Source organism: Theobroma cacao, chromosome 1, assembly GCF_053813885.1.
Source record: "Theobroma cacao isolate CCN51 chromosome 1, ASM5381388v1, whole genome shotgun sequence".
Taxonomy (NCBI): Eukaryota; Viridiplantae; Streptophyta; class Magnoliopsida; order Malvales; family Malvaceae; genus Theobroma; species Theobroma cacao.
This window is the reverse complement of record NC_142639.1, coordinates 5,765,184-5,778,401: the sequence shown is the minus strand read 5'-3', so window position 1 is coordinate 5,778,401 and position 13,218 is coordinate 5,765,184. Positions and strand designations below refer to the sequence as shown.

General features: G+C 36.8%; 2 protein-coding genes across 3 annotated transcripts; both read right to left on the bottom strand.

The window, feature by feature from the left end:
- Positions 1 to 284: 284 nt before the first annotated feature.
- On the bottom strand, positions 285 to 4,786 carry LOC18611632 (SAP domain-containing protein). Its single transcript, XM_088807730.1, has 5 exons — positions 4,435 to 4,786; positions 2,148 to 3,584; positions 1,431 to 1,628; positions 1,185 to 1,336; positions 285 to 1,005 (listed from the first exon to the last, which is right to left on the bottom strand). Exons 2-5 carry the CDS (start codon positions 3,553 to 3,555, stop codon positions 541 to 543), a joined length of 2,223 nt encoding a protein of 740 aa, XP_088663856.1. The 5' UTR covers positions 3,556 to 3,584; positions 4,435 to 4,786; the 3' UTR covers positions 285 to 540.
- A 1,477-nt stretch (positions 4,787 to 6,263) lies between these two features.
- Positions 6,264 to 13,187, bottom strand: LOC18611631 (RNase L inhibitor protein-like protein). Of its 2 annotated transcripts, XM_018113792.2 has the most exons (10): positions 12,944 to 13,187; positions 12,780 to 12,808; positions 12,616 to 12,662; positions 12,018 to 12,083; positions 11,206 to 11,246; positions 10,446 to 10,582; positions 9,479 to 9,569; positions 8,814 to 8,885; positions 7,709 to 7,821; positions 6,264 to 6,845 (listed from the first exon to the last, which is right to left on the bottom strand). In XM_018113792.2, the coding sequence occupies exons 1-10, from the start codon at positions 13,021 to 13,023 to the stop codon at positions 6,736 to 6,738; spliced, it is 786 nt and encodes a 261-aa protein (XP_017969281.2). In that variant the 5' UTR covers positions 13,024 to 13,187; the 3' UTR covers positions 6,264 to 6,735. The 2 variants fall into 2 exon arrangements, with proteins under 2 accessions (XP_017969281.2, XP_088659102.1); XM_088802976.1 differs by lacking the exon at positions 12,944 to 13,187 and having other exon boundaries at positions 12,769 to 12,805.
- Positions 13,188 to 13,218: the final 31 nt, after the last annotated feature.

The following is a 13,218-nucleotide window of genomic DNA, read 5'->3' as shown; positions in this document are numbered from 1 at the left end:
TCCAAAACTTCATCATGCCCTACTCAACCCATCAGCTAGGGGATTTCTCTAAAATGGCCATAATGTCTTTTATATTAGCTATGTCCGAATTGAAGATACATCAAGATTATTTCCCCACACCCACCATCTTTTGCCTTAATCTGCACTTACAGCTAAACCATTGCGTAAATTGAATTAGAGATGATAATACTATTGGGGATTCTACATTCCTTAAACAATTGTATGCAAATCATCATCCACAAGAAGTTAGATTCTACCAAATTAGGTCCAGTAGGAAAACCAAATTCGAGCAAAGGAGAATCAATCCACTAATAAAGAGAGCTCTCAGTTCGAAGGGTTCTAATGCTAAATGGAATTTAAAACTCAGCCCAAAGCAGCCTTCAGAAAACCAAAATCTATCACCGGACCCTCCGCATGGCTGGAACAATTCCTTCCAAAAAGCAACACCTGCAGACCTGCAAAGATGCAATTATGTGACACTTTCTTACCATTATCTAACATACAGATCAGAGCAGCCAGGGATAAATTATAGCCTGATCCCTACTGCTTCACGTTTCTGCCACGTGCTGCTCGCTTTGCTGCAACTTGTTCTTCTGACAGAGGCAAATAGTAGATCCTAGGAGTTGCTTTGGTTTTCCGAAACAGGTCATCCAGAGTGACAATAGGAGGATCTAGTTTCTCTGGAGGTGGTGGTGGAAGAGGGAGCCGTTCTCTAACCGGTGGTGGGTTAGACAAGGGCGGTGGTGGTGGAAGAGCAGGAGGTGGAAGCTGCTGTCTAGGAACCTGTTGACGAGGTGAGGGCTGAGGCTGAGAAGTAGATTGGGCTTGAGGCGCAATAGAACCAGAAGTCCCAGGAGTAGTTGGAGTCTGAGGTGGAGCCTCCAGCCGCATTTTCACTTCCTGAGGATCAACAAAGTCAGCCACCAATAGACGTCCACCATTGGGTGGCCATTGCAGGTTATAGATGGCATTTCGTGTCTCTATGGCTTCTTCCACAGATGAATACTGCATCAAAAATGCAAAACCCCAAACAACTGATCAGATCTACTGAATCAACCCAACATACAAAAGTCACAGAAGCAAAAATGAAAAATTAATCAACAGATCACAAAAGTCTCAGGAGAGGTGAAATCCTTGCACAATAACAAAAAAGATGGAAGTTGGAACAAAGCAATAAGTCTTACAGTAACAAAGCAATGGGTCTTAATGTGGTCCATCCAGAAGCTCGTAACAGTTCCAGTTTTCCCTAAAAGTTCTTGCACAGCTTTTAAGGTAAAAGGGCGCAAAAAACGATCAATTCTGAGGGAAGTGGTCAGAGGCTTCTGTGACGGCGGAACTGCCAAATAAGAATAATGAAACAGAAACCTTTCAGATGTTAAAGCAACAATAATAGACTTCCTTTTATATCAGACAGAGAAATGACAACTCACCAACTCGTTCCTTGGGTGTATCTTCACTAGCTGTTGAGTCTGATCTAGAGAAGTTACGTTTCAGAGAAGCAGGCTTAGTAGTTTCTTTAGGTGTGGTGGTGGGCGTAAGATTAGAGCCTTGCCGCTCTGGAACTTTAACATTGTCAGAGTTCCATTTGCGCCTTTTTGAAGGCTCATTGTTCCCTACAGCTTCCTGATCTGTAAAGACAGCTGATAAAGTGAGAATTACCCATTCACCAAAAAGCAGACTACCAGTTTAATTCCCACTAAAGGAGCAAAAGTTAAAAAATTTATTCCTCAACAACAGAGCAAACTGATTGTTATAAAATATGCCAAGAAAATTTGTTGTCTAGGCAGTGGTAATAAGCAATATACAGAAATATAGGAATGAACATTATAGCAATTTCTAGCCAGAAACTATAGATATTAACTGAAAAACAAAATATGCAGTGTTTTAACAAGTAAAACTCTTTCATAAGCACATGCATCCAGAGAAACTATTTCCTCAAAAATATTGAATACAAAAACTTAAAACAAAATCATCACATTCCACAACTGAAGCTGAGCAAATTTCAAAAGACCAACTTAAATAAGTTGTCTTAAGCATGTCTGTTAAGTAAAAACACTCTTGTCCTATCACCTAGGCTTCAAGCTATCAGTAAAGTACAAGAGTAGAGACATGCAAAAAGACAGTAACAGCAAGCCATTGTCACTTACCATGAAGCTTTCTTTTCTCGACAGGGACAGTTGAACGGCTCTTATTCTCAACATCTGCAGATAAACCATCTCCTACAACATCAACAGGACTCTCCTCCTTCAAAATAGGCAGTTCATTTTTCACACTCTTCTCTCCCATTTCCTCAGTGCTACATTTTGAGTCAATTTGTTTACTATCAAGCACATCCTCCTCCATAGAGTCATCACCTGAACTTCTATCTAAATTTAATTTTTCTGAGTACCCCATCTCTGCACTATCATTTTTCTTGCTCATGTCTGCATTTGTAACATTCTTGTCATCTCTCTCATCAACAGACACCTTGTTCTCAAGTGGCTCTTCAACATCCATTGGATGCGATTCACCACTAACTGGGACAACATTGCTGGATGATGGTTCCACCATCTCCGGCTTAACAACATCTAGGTCTAATTTGACATTATCAGCAATTATATTATCCTTTAGTTCAATCTTTTCATTAATTGACACAGAATCAGTAGAAATAGAATCAGATTTTACTTGAAACCCTAAAATAGGGCTGACCTCAGATACCTGGTTGTTTGGAGCAGAACAGTCACGCACGTCATCCTCATGTGGAGCCTTCAAACCCTCATTCTCCAGCTGGGGCTTTGAATCCTCAATGTCCAGCTGGGGCTTCGGATCATCATTCTCCAGCAGAGGCTTTGAACCCACACTCTCCAGCTGGGGCTTTGGATCATCATTCTCCAGCTGAGCCTTTGAACCCACATTCTCCCTCTGGGGCTTCAGATTTTCATTCTCCAGCTGAGACTTTGAACCCACACTCTCTAGCTGGTACTTTAAATCATCATTCTCCACCTCAGACTTTGGACCCTCATTCTCCACCTGGGGCTTCGGGTCCTCATACTCCACTTCGATATTAGAATTCACATTCTCCCCTTGTCCTGAGCTCTGCAAATCCTGTCCAGTCAATTCTACCTCAGATACCACAGTCTCAGTAACTGTTATCTTGGTCTGCACTGTTGCGGTTTGAATAACAGGCTCCTCTTCCACCAATATGTCCCTTCCTTGAACTCCTCCATGACCCAAAGCAGCTGCACTATCATTAATGTCAACCTGAAACTTCACCCCACTCCCCTTCTCAATCTCACTGTCACCATGATGCACGACCTCTTTAACAGTCTTAGCAACAACCGGCTCTGCTTTCTCAATCCCTTCCTCAACTACAGGCTGGGGATCAGACTTAAAACCATTATCTGCATCCTTTGCAGCATTTTCCCTTTCAATTCGAAGTGCTTCATCCAACCGTTTTACCAAATCCTCTTTCAAGCCCCGAGTTGTCAACTTCCGCCTCTTAAGTTCTTCTTTCAACTCTGTAACCCTCCATTGATCAATAGGTTTATTGTCAAGTATTGGATACCTTGATGACATCTTTTCCAACCAAAACTCACCTTCAAAACCTGTTTGAATTAGATTTCTTACACAATCATTCACCAGATAATCCAAAAAACAAAAAGATCCTAGCAAAATATGCACAGTAATAAGAGAACACCCATGGTTAATCAAAAGAAGGCAAAACAGAACATATTAGGGATTAAAATATGAAGTTAAACATACTTGCAAACCCGAAACAATAATGGGGCCCAAGAGTCCAACTGCTTAAGCAATTTGACTAAGATGTAGCAATGGAAGAGAAAATCGTTCCCCAGAAATGAAACCTAAAGAGTTGCAAATCCTCATGGACAATGTGAAAGAAAAAAAAAACCAAAAGCATTATAATAACCGTAAACCTCTAACACCACGAACGAACATTTTTATAATTTGCCTCGACAATATATCTTTTCTCCAAAGATGCAGAAAAAGACATTTCTTTTCTCCAGAAGCTCATTCCGGAAATCATTAGTAAAAAATGTGATATCACATAGGATAAACCCATTCAAATAGCAATATTTGTTACAAAACATTAATTCAAGACGTCAAAACGATCCTACTTCTTTCAAGATATATAAATTCATGGTAATTTTTTTTACTTATAAATAAAAGACCCACCAAATTTCTTGATTGCATAATGCCCCAATAGCCAACAAAATTAAGACATAAAACACACTAGAATAACCATTTTCCAGCCCAAATTTCCCATAAACTAGCTTCCAAAACTAAAAATCTCTTGACCAACGAACATAAAACGCTGCCTTATCGAGAAACTAATGAAAAGAAACAATCAATCCAAATATCAATCATAAACAAAAAAAATTCCAATAATGCCCATAAAAAATGCTGGCAGAGACAAAAGAGAGAGAGATTACTTACAGGATTATATATTTGGGAAGCCACGAAAGGCCACTTTCTTTAAAGGGGAAAGAAGTGAAAATTTTATCTGAAAATGCCCTAATTTCAATACACAAAACCCACCATTAGAGCAAACCCTAGTTTTCAACAAAGACAAAGTTATCTAAAACAAAGGAAAAAGTGAGACGAAAAAACACAAAATTAAAAGAAAATAACAGAATGGCAAAATACAAACGAGCCTTATGATTTTTTTTTCATTCAATATAATTCGGGGAATTTTTTTCGGATTTTGAGAAAAATGGGGAAGAAAAATAAAGAGAAATGTGAGATGAGGGTTTTTAAAAACTTGCGTCTGGTAGTATCGAAACAAAAAAGGACAAGGCCAAGTCATCTAGAAATACTGATCTTGGTTAATTTAAAATACCCAAATTGCCCTCATATCTTTCTGAGGGGAGATTCATGCTTATCTCACGTGATGTTCTTTTCATTTTAATGAAATTATACTTTCTACCCCGTGATTTTTTTTAATTTTGCGAACACCACCTTAAGGTGTTTCCTTGAGGGGCATATTTATCTTTTTCTAATTTTGCGAATTTACGTAAAATATTTAAAAGAAGTAAAGATTGCAATTTCCCAAAAGAAAATAAAAGATATAATTTGGAGACATCATAAAAAACATGCAAATTCAATAATACATTAATAATAAATAACATTAGGCAATCCTATAAAAGAAAAACTAATTATGATAGGGAATAGGTATTTGAGTATTAATTATGGAAGAGATACTATACCCAACTCTAGGTGGAAGTGGTTGGGGCAATTATGTTATTTCGTTTGCTTAATGAGATAATATTAACTTTTATTAGGATTTAGATTATAAGCGTAAGGCAACTCTTTTGATTCGAGAATATCATTTTCCACATTCAACAATCGAAAATTGAAGTTAGAACTTTCAAAATTTTAAATATTAAGTTGCCTCTTCAAAAATTTATACTTTACTTCCTAAACACTGCTTAGTATCTTAGTTACTACTTACAAATTATAATATATCAAATATTATCACAGTAAAATAAATTATTAATAAATCAAGCAAATAAATAAACTAAAACAAATTACCTTGATGAAACTTGAATCTGAAAATAGCATTTCCTTGCTATTGAGATGTTGCCTCCTTAGCTTGTCTAATCACTAGTGTGTCATGCACTTTGTCATATATTATGAACAAAAACTGATTTGTGAATTTAAATTAAAAAGAAATTTAGTAGAGAGGTCAATTTGGGAATTCCAACCCCAATCTTGAGAAGCGATGTAGCCTAAGAATCTAACTCAAATGGACTCAAAATCCGAGACTGAGTAGAACTTTACTTTTCTGACCCGCAATAACTCAGACTCAACCTCCACTTGTGAATTGTCCCATGGCCAGTTTCTATTGTTCTAAAGGCAGTTTTGGGTACATTATTATTAACGTAATTTTCATTGTTGTTATTAGTATTATTTTTATTGCAAAATTAAATAATTACTGCAACCATTCTCACCATTGTTTTTCCATCTGAGCAAAGCAAAAAGAAGTCTGAGTTGCTTTGCAACCTTTTTCAGATTCTTTTTCTGCCAGCCCGTAGACGCTCATTGCTTTTTACTTTGATGGGAATTTCGTCCACATCTCCCAGGGCCCAACCCCACCTTCCTCCAAACAAATCCGAAAGAGAGTTACTTTTGAAGTACAAAAGAAAGCCCATATCCCCAAAACCATTTTCTACATCAGGTTTGACATTTCATTTCACCCGTAGGAAATCGTGCATTATGGAAGTGATAGCTCTGAATTTCAGTTTCACAAAGTCGAGACAAAATCGAAAAGCAAGTCCCCAAAGATCTTTGGGAGGCTTCATGACCGAATTTGGAACATGGACCAAAAGTTTCCGAGGCCCAAAGTAATTATGTCTCTAGACTCTAATGCATGAAATAAGAACAAACTGCGAAAGCACATCCACAATGGTGGTTGTGCCTTCACAATTAGCCATCGCAAGGAAAACAAGCTAATAGAGGAAGACAAGAACCCTGTGCCATCGCGAGAGTACTCGAAGTCAGGGTAAGAAAACTTCAGCATATCAGAAAAGGGCCCTGGAGTACATTTCCCTCGCACAATGGACTAAAGTAAATCTCAAACTTACTAATATTTAAAGCATAAGCAGTATGTTACATGAAAATAAAGTTATCAAGATGGCATTTTCTCTTGGTGCTTACTTGTGACTCCACATTCCATTGATGTTGCCCCTTGCTTCATCGCATCTCCCCATGTGATTGAAAGTTATTGCAGGATCCTACCTACTCACTTTCATCATCACTTTCCTGCAAACTCAAATGGTTCATATTCCTTTCAAGAGGAGGAAGCCCATCTTCAGAATCGTTGGAAGAACCCTCATCTTCACTGACGTCTGCTCATATGGCATCAGAAGTCAAAAGTATCATCAGGTCACTCTTAAAAGGAACGTATAGATTCGTAGCCATCATTGATGTGTAGATTAAATAGTAACTTAGATTGTATTCTGGACTTATAAGGCTGTTATTACCACTTGTGAAAATCATCAATGTGTTGATTGTCTTCTTGTTTTAATCAAAATTGTAAGTAATTAAATCCATATCAGGTATCAGGCCACAAAAGACAAAAAAAGTTCCATGTCAGCTAACAATGAAGATTCTTTCAAACTAAACGAACCACCAGATAGACTTTCTGAAGCATAAAAAGCAAATTAGAGAAGGCAAGATTGTGTGTGTGTCAGTTTGAGCGAGGAGGGGATAAAAAGCATATGCAGCTTTCATTTGAAACAGCAGCAAGAAAGTACTGGTAATTCAGCTGGTGTAAGCCAAAGATCAGAATTGACATCATTCCTGGTAAAAAATTGTATAGCATGGGCTGATGACAAAATGAGAAATTTACACTTCTGGTGGTCTCAAAATGTGAGAAGGTCTAGAAATGCCCTAAAATATGAATAAATGCAGAATGTATGCGCCAAAAGGTGGAGGTGAAGACCAAAGAAGACATAGGTGGAAACTATTAAAAAGGACCTTGCTTTTACTCAACTTGCTCAAGTTATGGTCCTAAGCATAGCACAATGGCATAATAGGACCCACTGTAACCAGCCGCATATGGTAGGAAAGAGCATTAGATTGTTGTTGTCATAATCATCATCCTATACTCCTATTCTCAGTTCCACAAAAATTTGCAGATGTTGCTTAAAGGTTATATGGAAAATTTCTTCTTCTTTTTTTGGCTTGACAACTGCAAAAGTAAATTTACCTTCTGCATCTGGCAGAACCTTAGGAACCTGACTTTGTTGGGAAAGCCAAGAATTTTGGACTGAAATGATATCACCACTATTTTCACATTCAGAATATGCCTTCAAAAGTTCCCTGCACCAATCAAATATGACAACAATTTGAAAACATGTCAGGAAGAATGTCATAATTCCATTGTAAACAATGTTGCCAGAAATCGATATATGTTATATTATTAGCAGTAAGTACATGATATGGATGCTTTCTAGAATAATTTTCAAAGTAACCGTAGTTATTGTTCGGTAACTTCTTTACTTTAAAGGATGTAGTTGGGCCTTATTTTCTGATAATTGTTCAAAGCTCTGATATACATTCCCAGCTCACATAAATTTGTAGCCTTGCCAGTAGCTAACCCGAGACCAAAATAAAACCACATTCCCATGAACTTGAGACCCAAGTAGTGGATACCAGACACGATAGATGGAAATCAAAAGCATGAAAAACCTTCCCTCTTAACTCCATGATAAAAAAAAATGAAAATAATTGATCACGCGCACTCTTGTATGCTTGTGTTTCAGGGGGACTTCAACATGACCAGGTAGCGTTAATAAACAGAGGCCATAGATTCATGCAATTTTGGGCATAATAGATTAAAACAAATTATTACATAAATAAACAAAGCCAAAATCATGGCTAGGTTGTAGCTTTTTTTATATTATGCCTACGGAGTTTGTGATTAAATGGATTCATAGAGTAGTTGAGGGAGGACAATTGCTTAAGTTTTAAGTTACTTTCTTTAGTGAGAAATAGAACAGAGAACTTTGTCTATTTTGGCTCTATTCATTTGGATGGGCATTGAATCAGGATTTTGAGAGATCTCATATAGACATCAGTCAGCTCTAATATGGAGAAATGAGAATTTAAAATTGAATTCCAGAGTAGCAATTTCCCTTGCAATACCTTCGGAAAGCAAAAAAATAAGTGACTGCTAATTCATCTTCAAGCGTAGACTTGTAATATCTTTTCAGCAGAATTCAAGTTTTCATTGATGTTTTCCATCTTACACATGGATCATGCATTTTGAGAAATTTAAACTTTTTTGGGCCAAAAACTTAATAATAAAGTACCTGTTGAGGGACAGGAAGGCATGACCCCATTTGAACTTGCCTAACAACAAATTCGCAGTTTCCTCTTCCCCACTGTTATATCAAAAGAAAGGAACACAAATTCGGAAAATTATATTGATGAACATATCTGACACTCAGTGACATATTAGCTTCCCAAAATGCATCTCGGAAAGACCAAAGCATGTTGGACCAATCTTACTCAAGTTTGGAAACAATGCCAAAACTATATGTAAAGGATGCATCCTTAATTTTATAAAATGCCAAAATTTGAAGATGATGCCAAAGCTCCTTTGACATTCTGTAGTTAGAAAGCAGCATGACTGGTACAAACCAAATTGCCACAATATCTAACAGATGTCCCCCCTCCCATCCATGGAACATCTATAGCACATGCACAATTTACATTTAGGTCATAGAATAAGCTCCAAATGTTGATTATATAAAATAGGGTTCATACTCATTACAGCTAGCATATTATTCTATGGCACATCCTTCCCAACAGATTCAAATCACAATATTCACCATTCTAAAACAGAACCAGAGCTCATAGCTGTTAAGGCATGCACATGTCAAAAAAATAAAATGGTTGAAAACATGTTCTCAGGTTGGCAAGACAAGCACTAGGTGGTGGAAACTGTTGAAATGGTGGTTAAAAAGAAAACTACCATATCAGTAAAGCTGCAGATAAAGCTTCTACACATGATAGCTGACATGGTCGACCATAATTTACTGGGTTTGCAGCCACTAGCCACGGCACTGCAATTCCATGACACTCATCAAATTCGTAAAACAGGACAACTGAAAACAATGGAACACCAATAAAATATGAAGGACTTTCATTTTGTTTAACGTATGAAGGCCACTAAAGTAAATAGTAAAAATTTGCACTAATAAGCACAGGAAAAACCATTATTAATTTCAAGGTGTCATTTAAATTTTGTCATCAAATGTTATGCAAGTTAAAAGTAATTGATTTCATATACAAATAATATTGTAATAAGACATCAAATAGGTAATAAACACTTTATAAAGTAAAAGTAACTCATCTGTGTCAAAAATAATAAAAATCAAATTGCAACATAAAACATATATCTCACTTTTCTGAAAAATGCTACTACTACCAAGCTCGGATATTATTGATATCAAAACATTATCAAACACCTCATGGACTGCAATTCCACAACAGTGCAAGAACAATGACATCAACTTGCATTTATGTCATACAACCAAGGCAATCTATTTAATTCATACAATTCAATGAAAAAAATTCAATCAAGAAAGAACTCCTGGCTTGTTGGTGTGACATGATAAGAATAGATCAATGGGGACTTCTTGGTGTTGAAATCATTGACAAGGCTTTCACTACTATTCAATGAGATTTAAGGAAAGGTTTGCACCATGTTAACTGTTAAGACACAAATGTGATAAATTCAGCCCCTGAAGACATCATATAGATCTCCAACCTTGTGGATAACAATTGCGTGTACTAGCAGTAATCTACAGGATATCAGTATATGAGGTAAAAACAAGTACTAGTAGATTGTTAAGCAAGGAAAAAATGCCAAAATCTGTACGTTAGACAAGATGCCGCATGAGTCACATAGCAACCAATTGAAAAGTTTATATTCATACACAAGCGAGGAGCACCACCCCGCAGCTTCACGAAGGGTACATCACTCAGGCGTGCCCATGAGCAATCCACAACAGCTAATCCTTTCCTCTTCATTAAGTCGTAATCTTCTTTTGAGACACATTGACTACCAACAGGACTGCCAACAGAGGTTTAAAGCAGATAATAAGAAATATGGAAATCAAAGCAAATTATGCCAAGGCAGAAGACACAAGCTTGCAAAAATTGTTTGGTAAAAGCAATAGAAGATGTTCTGGCAGCTTGCTTTCCAACATTAATCAGGTGCATTCTTAGACGCATGAACTAGTCTCATATCAGCCATGAGGAAGATATTAGTACAGAACAACAGGTTCTCTAGCAGTCAGCCCCATAAATATTATGAGGTTTTCTACAAGCCCAACTCATCACTGATCATGCATTTTCACCACAAAATAAAGCCAAACAGATGCCCCTACCATCAACAAAATATGTTCTTTGGCTCAAATATGTTCATGAGAAGCTGATAAGGATCAGTCAATAACGTAGCAGGGGATCATGGACAACAGCATACATTGATGAGAACCATGTAAAAGATGAGTATCAATCCAGCAGAAAGAAAAGAATATGTGCTTCTCATCCATTATATACCAGATCACCAAGTTGGTCACAGTGTATAAACAAAATATAGACCTCCAAATTGCACAATATTAGGTGATATTGTTTGAGGTGATGAGATACACCATAAACTTAGTAAAAGCAAATTTGAAAAGTTGTTGTAAGCACCTTAAAACAATGCCCCCAAAACCACTATTCACACGCAAGTCCTGCATGAAATCATTCAAACTCCAGATTAGTGAAAAGTGAAGATGTACTTGTAGTCAAACATGAATGAATTAATTAATTGATCTTACTCAGTAATTACTACTATTCTCTAAATTGATCATCAGCAAATCATGGAGATTATTTATTAGTGCCAGCCATGCCACTAGATTCTAAAATGAACAAATAGCCTGACCACAATATTTGAACCAATTTCCAAGTCCCCAAAAGTGAAATTGAAATTTCATTTTCCTAAAGCATCAGTTAACGGTAACTTATAAGGGCAGCAACTTTCTGGATCAGCTATAAGAAGGCTGATGCCTTAGCTAAACAGTAATGTTAATATCTGGACCAAGAATCAGTTTGCTCCCGCTATTCTATGTTGATTTTCCTTTTATCACTTCCTAGAAGCCCTTAGCAATTTTCTAGGAAATGTCCTCTTTTTCCTTTCTGTATAGCAAGTTTGCAAATCTTATTGCTCAAAATAGATTTTTAAAAATGCCATCAAACACCCATTGGCAGACTAATTGATCACCCAATTTTACACTAATAATCTCTTAACTTATCCCACTCCTGCTTACTCCGGCATTTGTTATGATACAGCTTTATCTTGAATCCAACACTATGATAAATTTCTCATGCAAAACAACTACAAACCATTCCTGCATAACAATGTCTACAGAGGGAAAATCATGTTTTACATGAAATAAATAAGACAAACCCAAACATGCATAACCAAATTAAATTTGAAGGGAATTTTTATAGCAGATACTTTCTTTCAACATCCCAAATCTCGCAAGTTTCCGCCCAGTGCACCTTTTTGCATCGCACTGTCCAAAATCCTGAGTCAATAACATTAAATCCGTTACAGTAATTGATACAGACAACCATTAAAAAGGAGAAGAAAACTAAAGGAAAAGAAAGGCCAACACCATCGATTTTATCCATGATAATAAGAAAAACCCTAGAATGGTTAAAAATTAAAACTAAAACTCAACAAGACAATAACTAGACATTGCTTAGCACTTAGCATTTTGATAGCCACCAATTCCAGCAGCAGAGTCAGAGTCGCATCAGAAGCATATGACATGCAACATGATAAAATTATAGGACATGCATGAATTTAGAACAATTTATAAGTCATTTACCCACTATAAGCCACTTTTTAAGGGGAAAAAAGTCATCCAGCATTTGATTAATAAGAAATTTCCTAGCACAAATTCTAGCAACACCTAAAAGGTTCAATAACAGCTGTTTTGGTGTAATATTAAAGTAAAGCATACAAATATGCCTTCTAGGTGTGAGACAAAAAAAAAAGACAAAAACAAACATTTTAAGAAAAAAGGTAGCAGGTTGTAGAAGAAAACAACATACCCACATGGCAAGTTGAATTTTTGGAACATTTGGGTCCTCTTCAGGAGCTGCAATCAAAACGAAAAAAAAAAATTTACCACTGCGGTAAAATACCAAACACAACGGAAATTGAAGGAAGAAACAAAAGTACAGAACTAATTAAAATGTGGTTACAGAATTAGTACGCTGATCAGGTGGGAGAGAATCATCTTCCCTGGAAAATTACAGCAAAATTAAAAAAAAAAAAAAAAAGGAGTGAGAGAGAGAGAGAGAAACTTCGAAGTTGGGATTTGAAAGTTGAAATGGTTTAAACGTGAAACGGAAAATTGAGGGAGTTTTGAAAAATTACCTTTGGAATTGATGGGTTCGGCTTGACTGTCCCCGATGAGAATGATGGGTTTTAAACCGCCGGGGCTTGTTGTGACCCATTTTTTGTATGTATTTCAGCACTGGATCGATTGAAAGTAGGCGAGAAAGCTTTACGACTGTCCCGCGCTTTGTTATTTTGGCTTGGTTTGGCGGGTCTGTTGAAGGCGGCCGCTTTTTAGTTTTCTAGGTTGAAGCTGGCAGAAAAAAAAAAAAGGAGCAAATAATTAGAATGCCAAAGAATGCAATTTTGAAAAA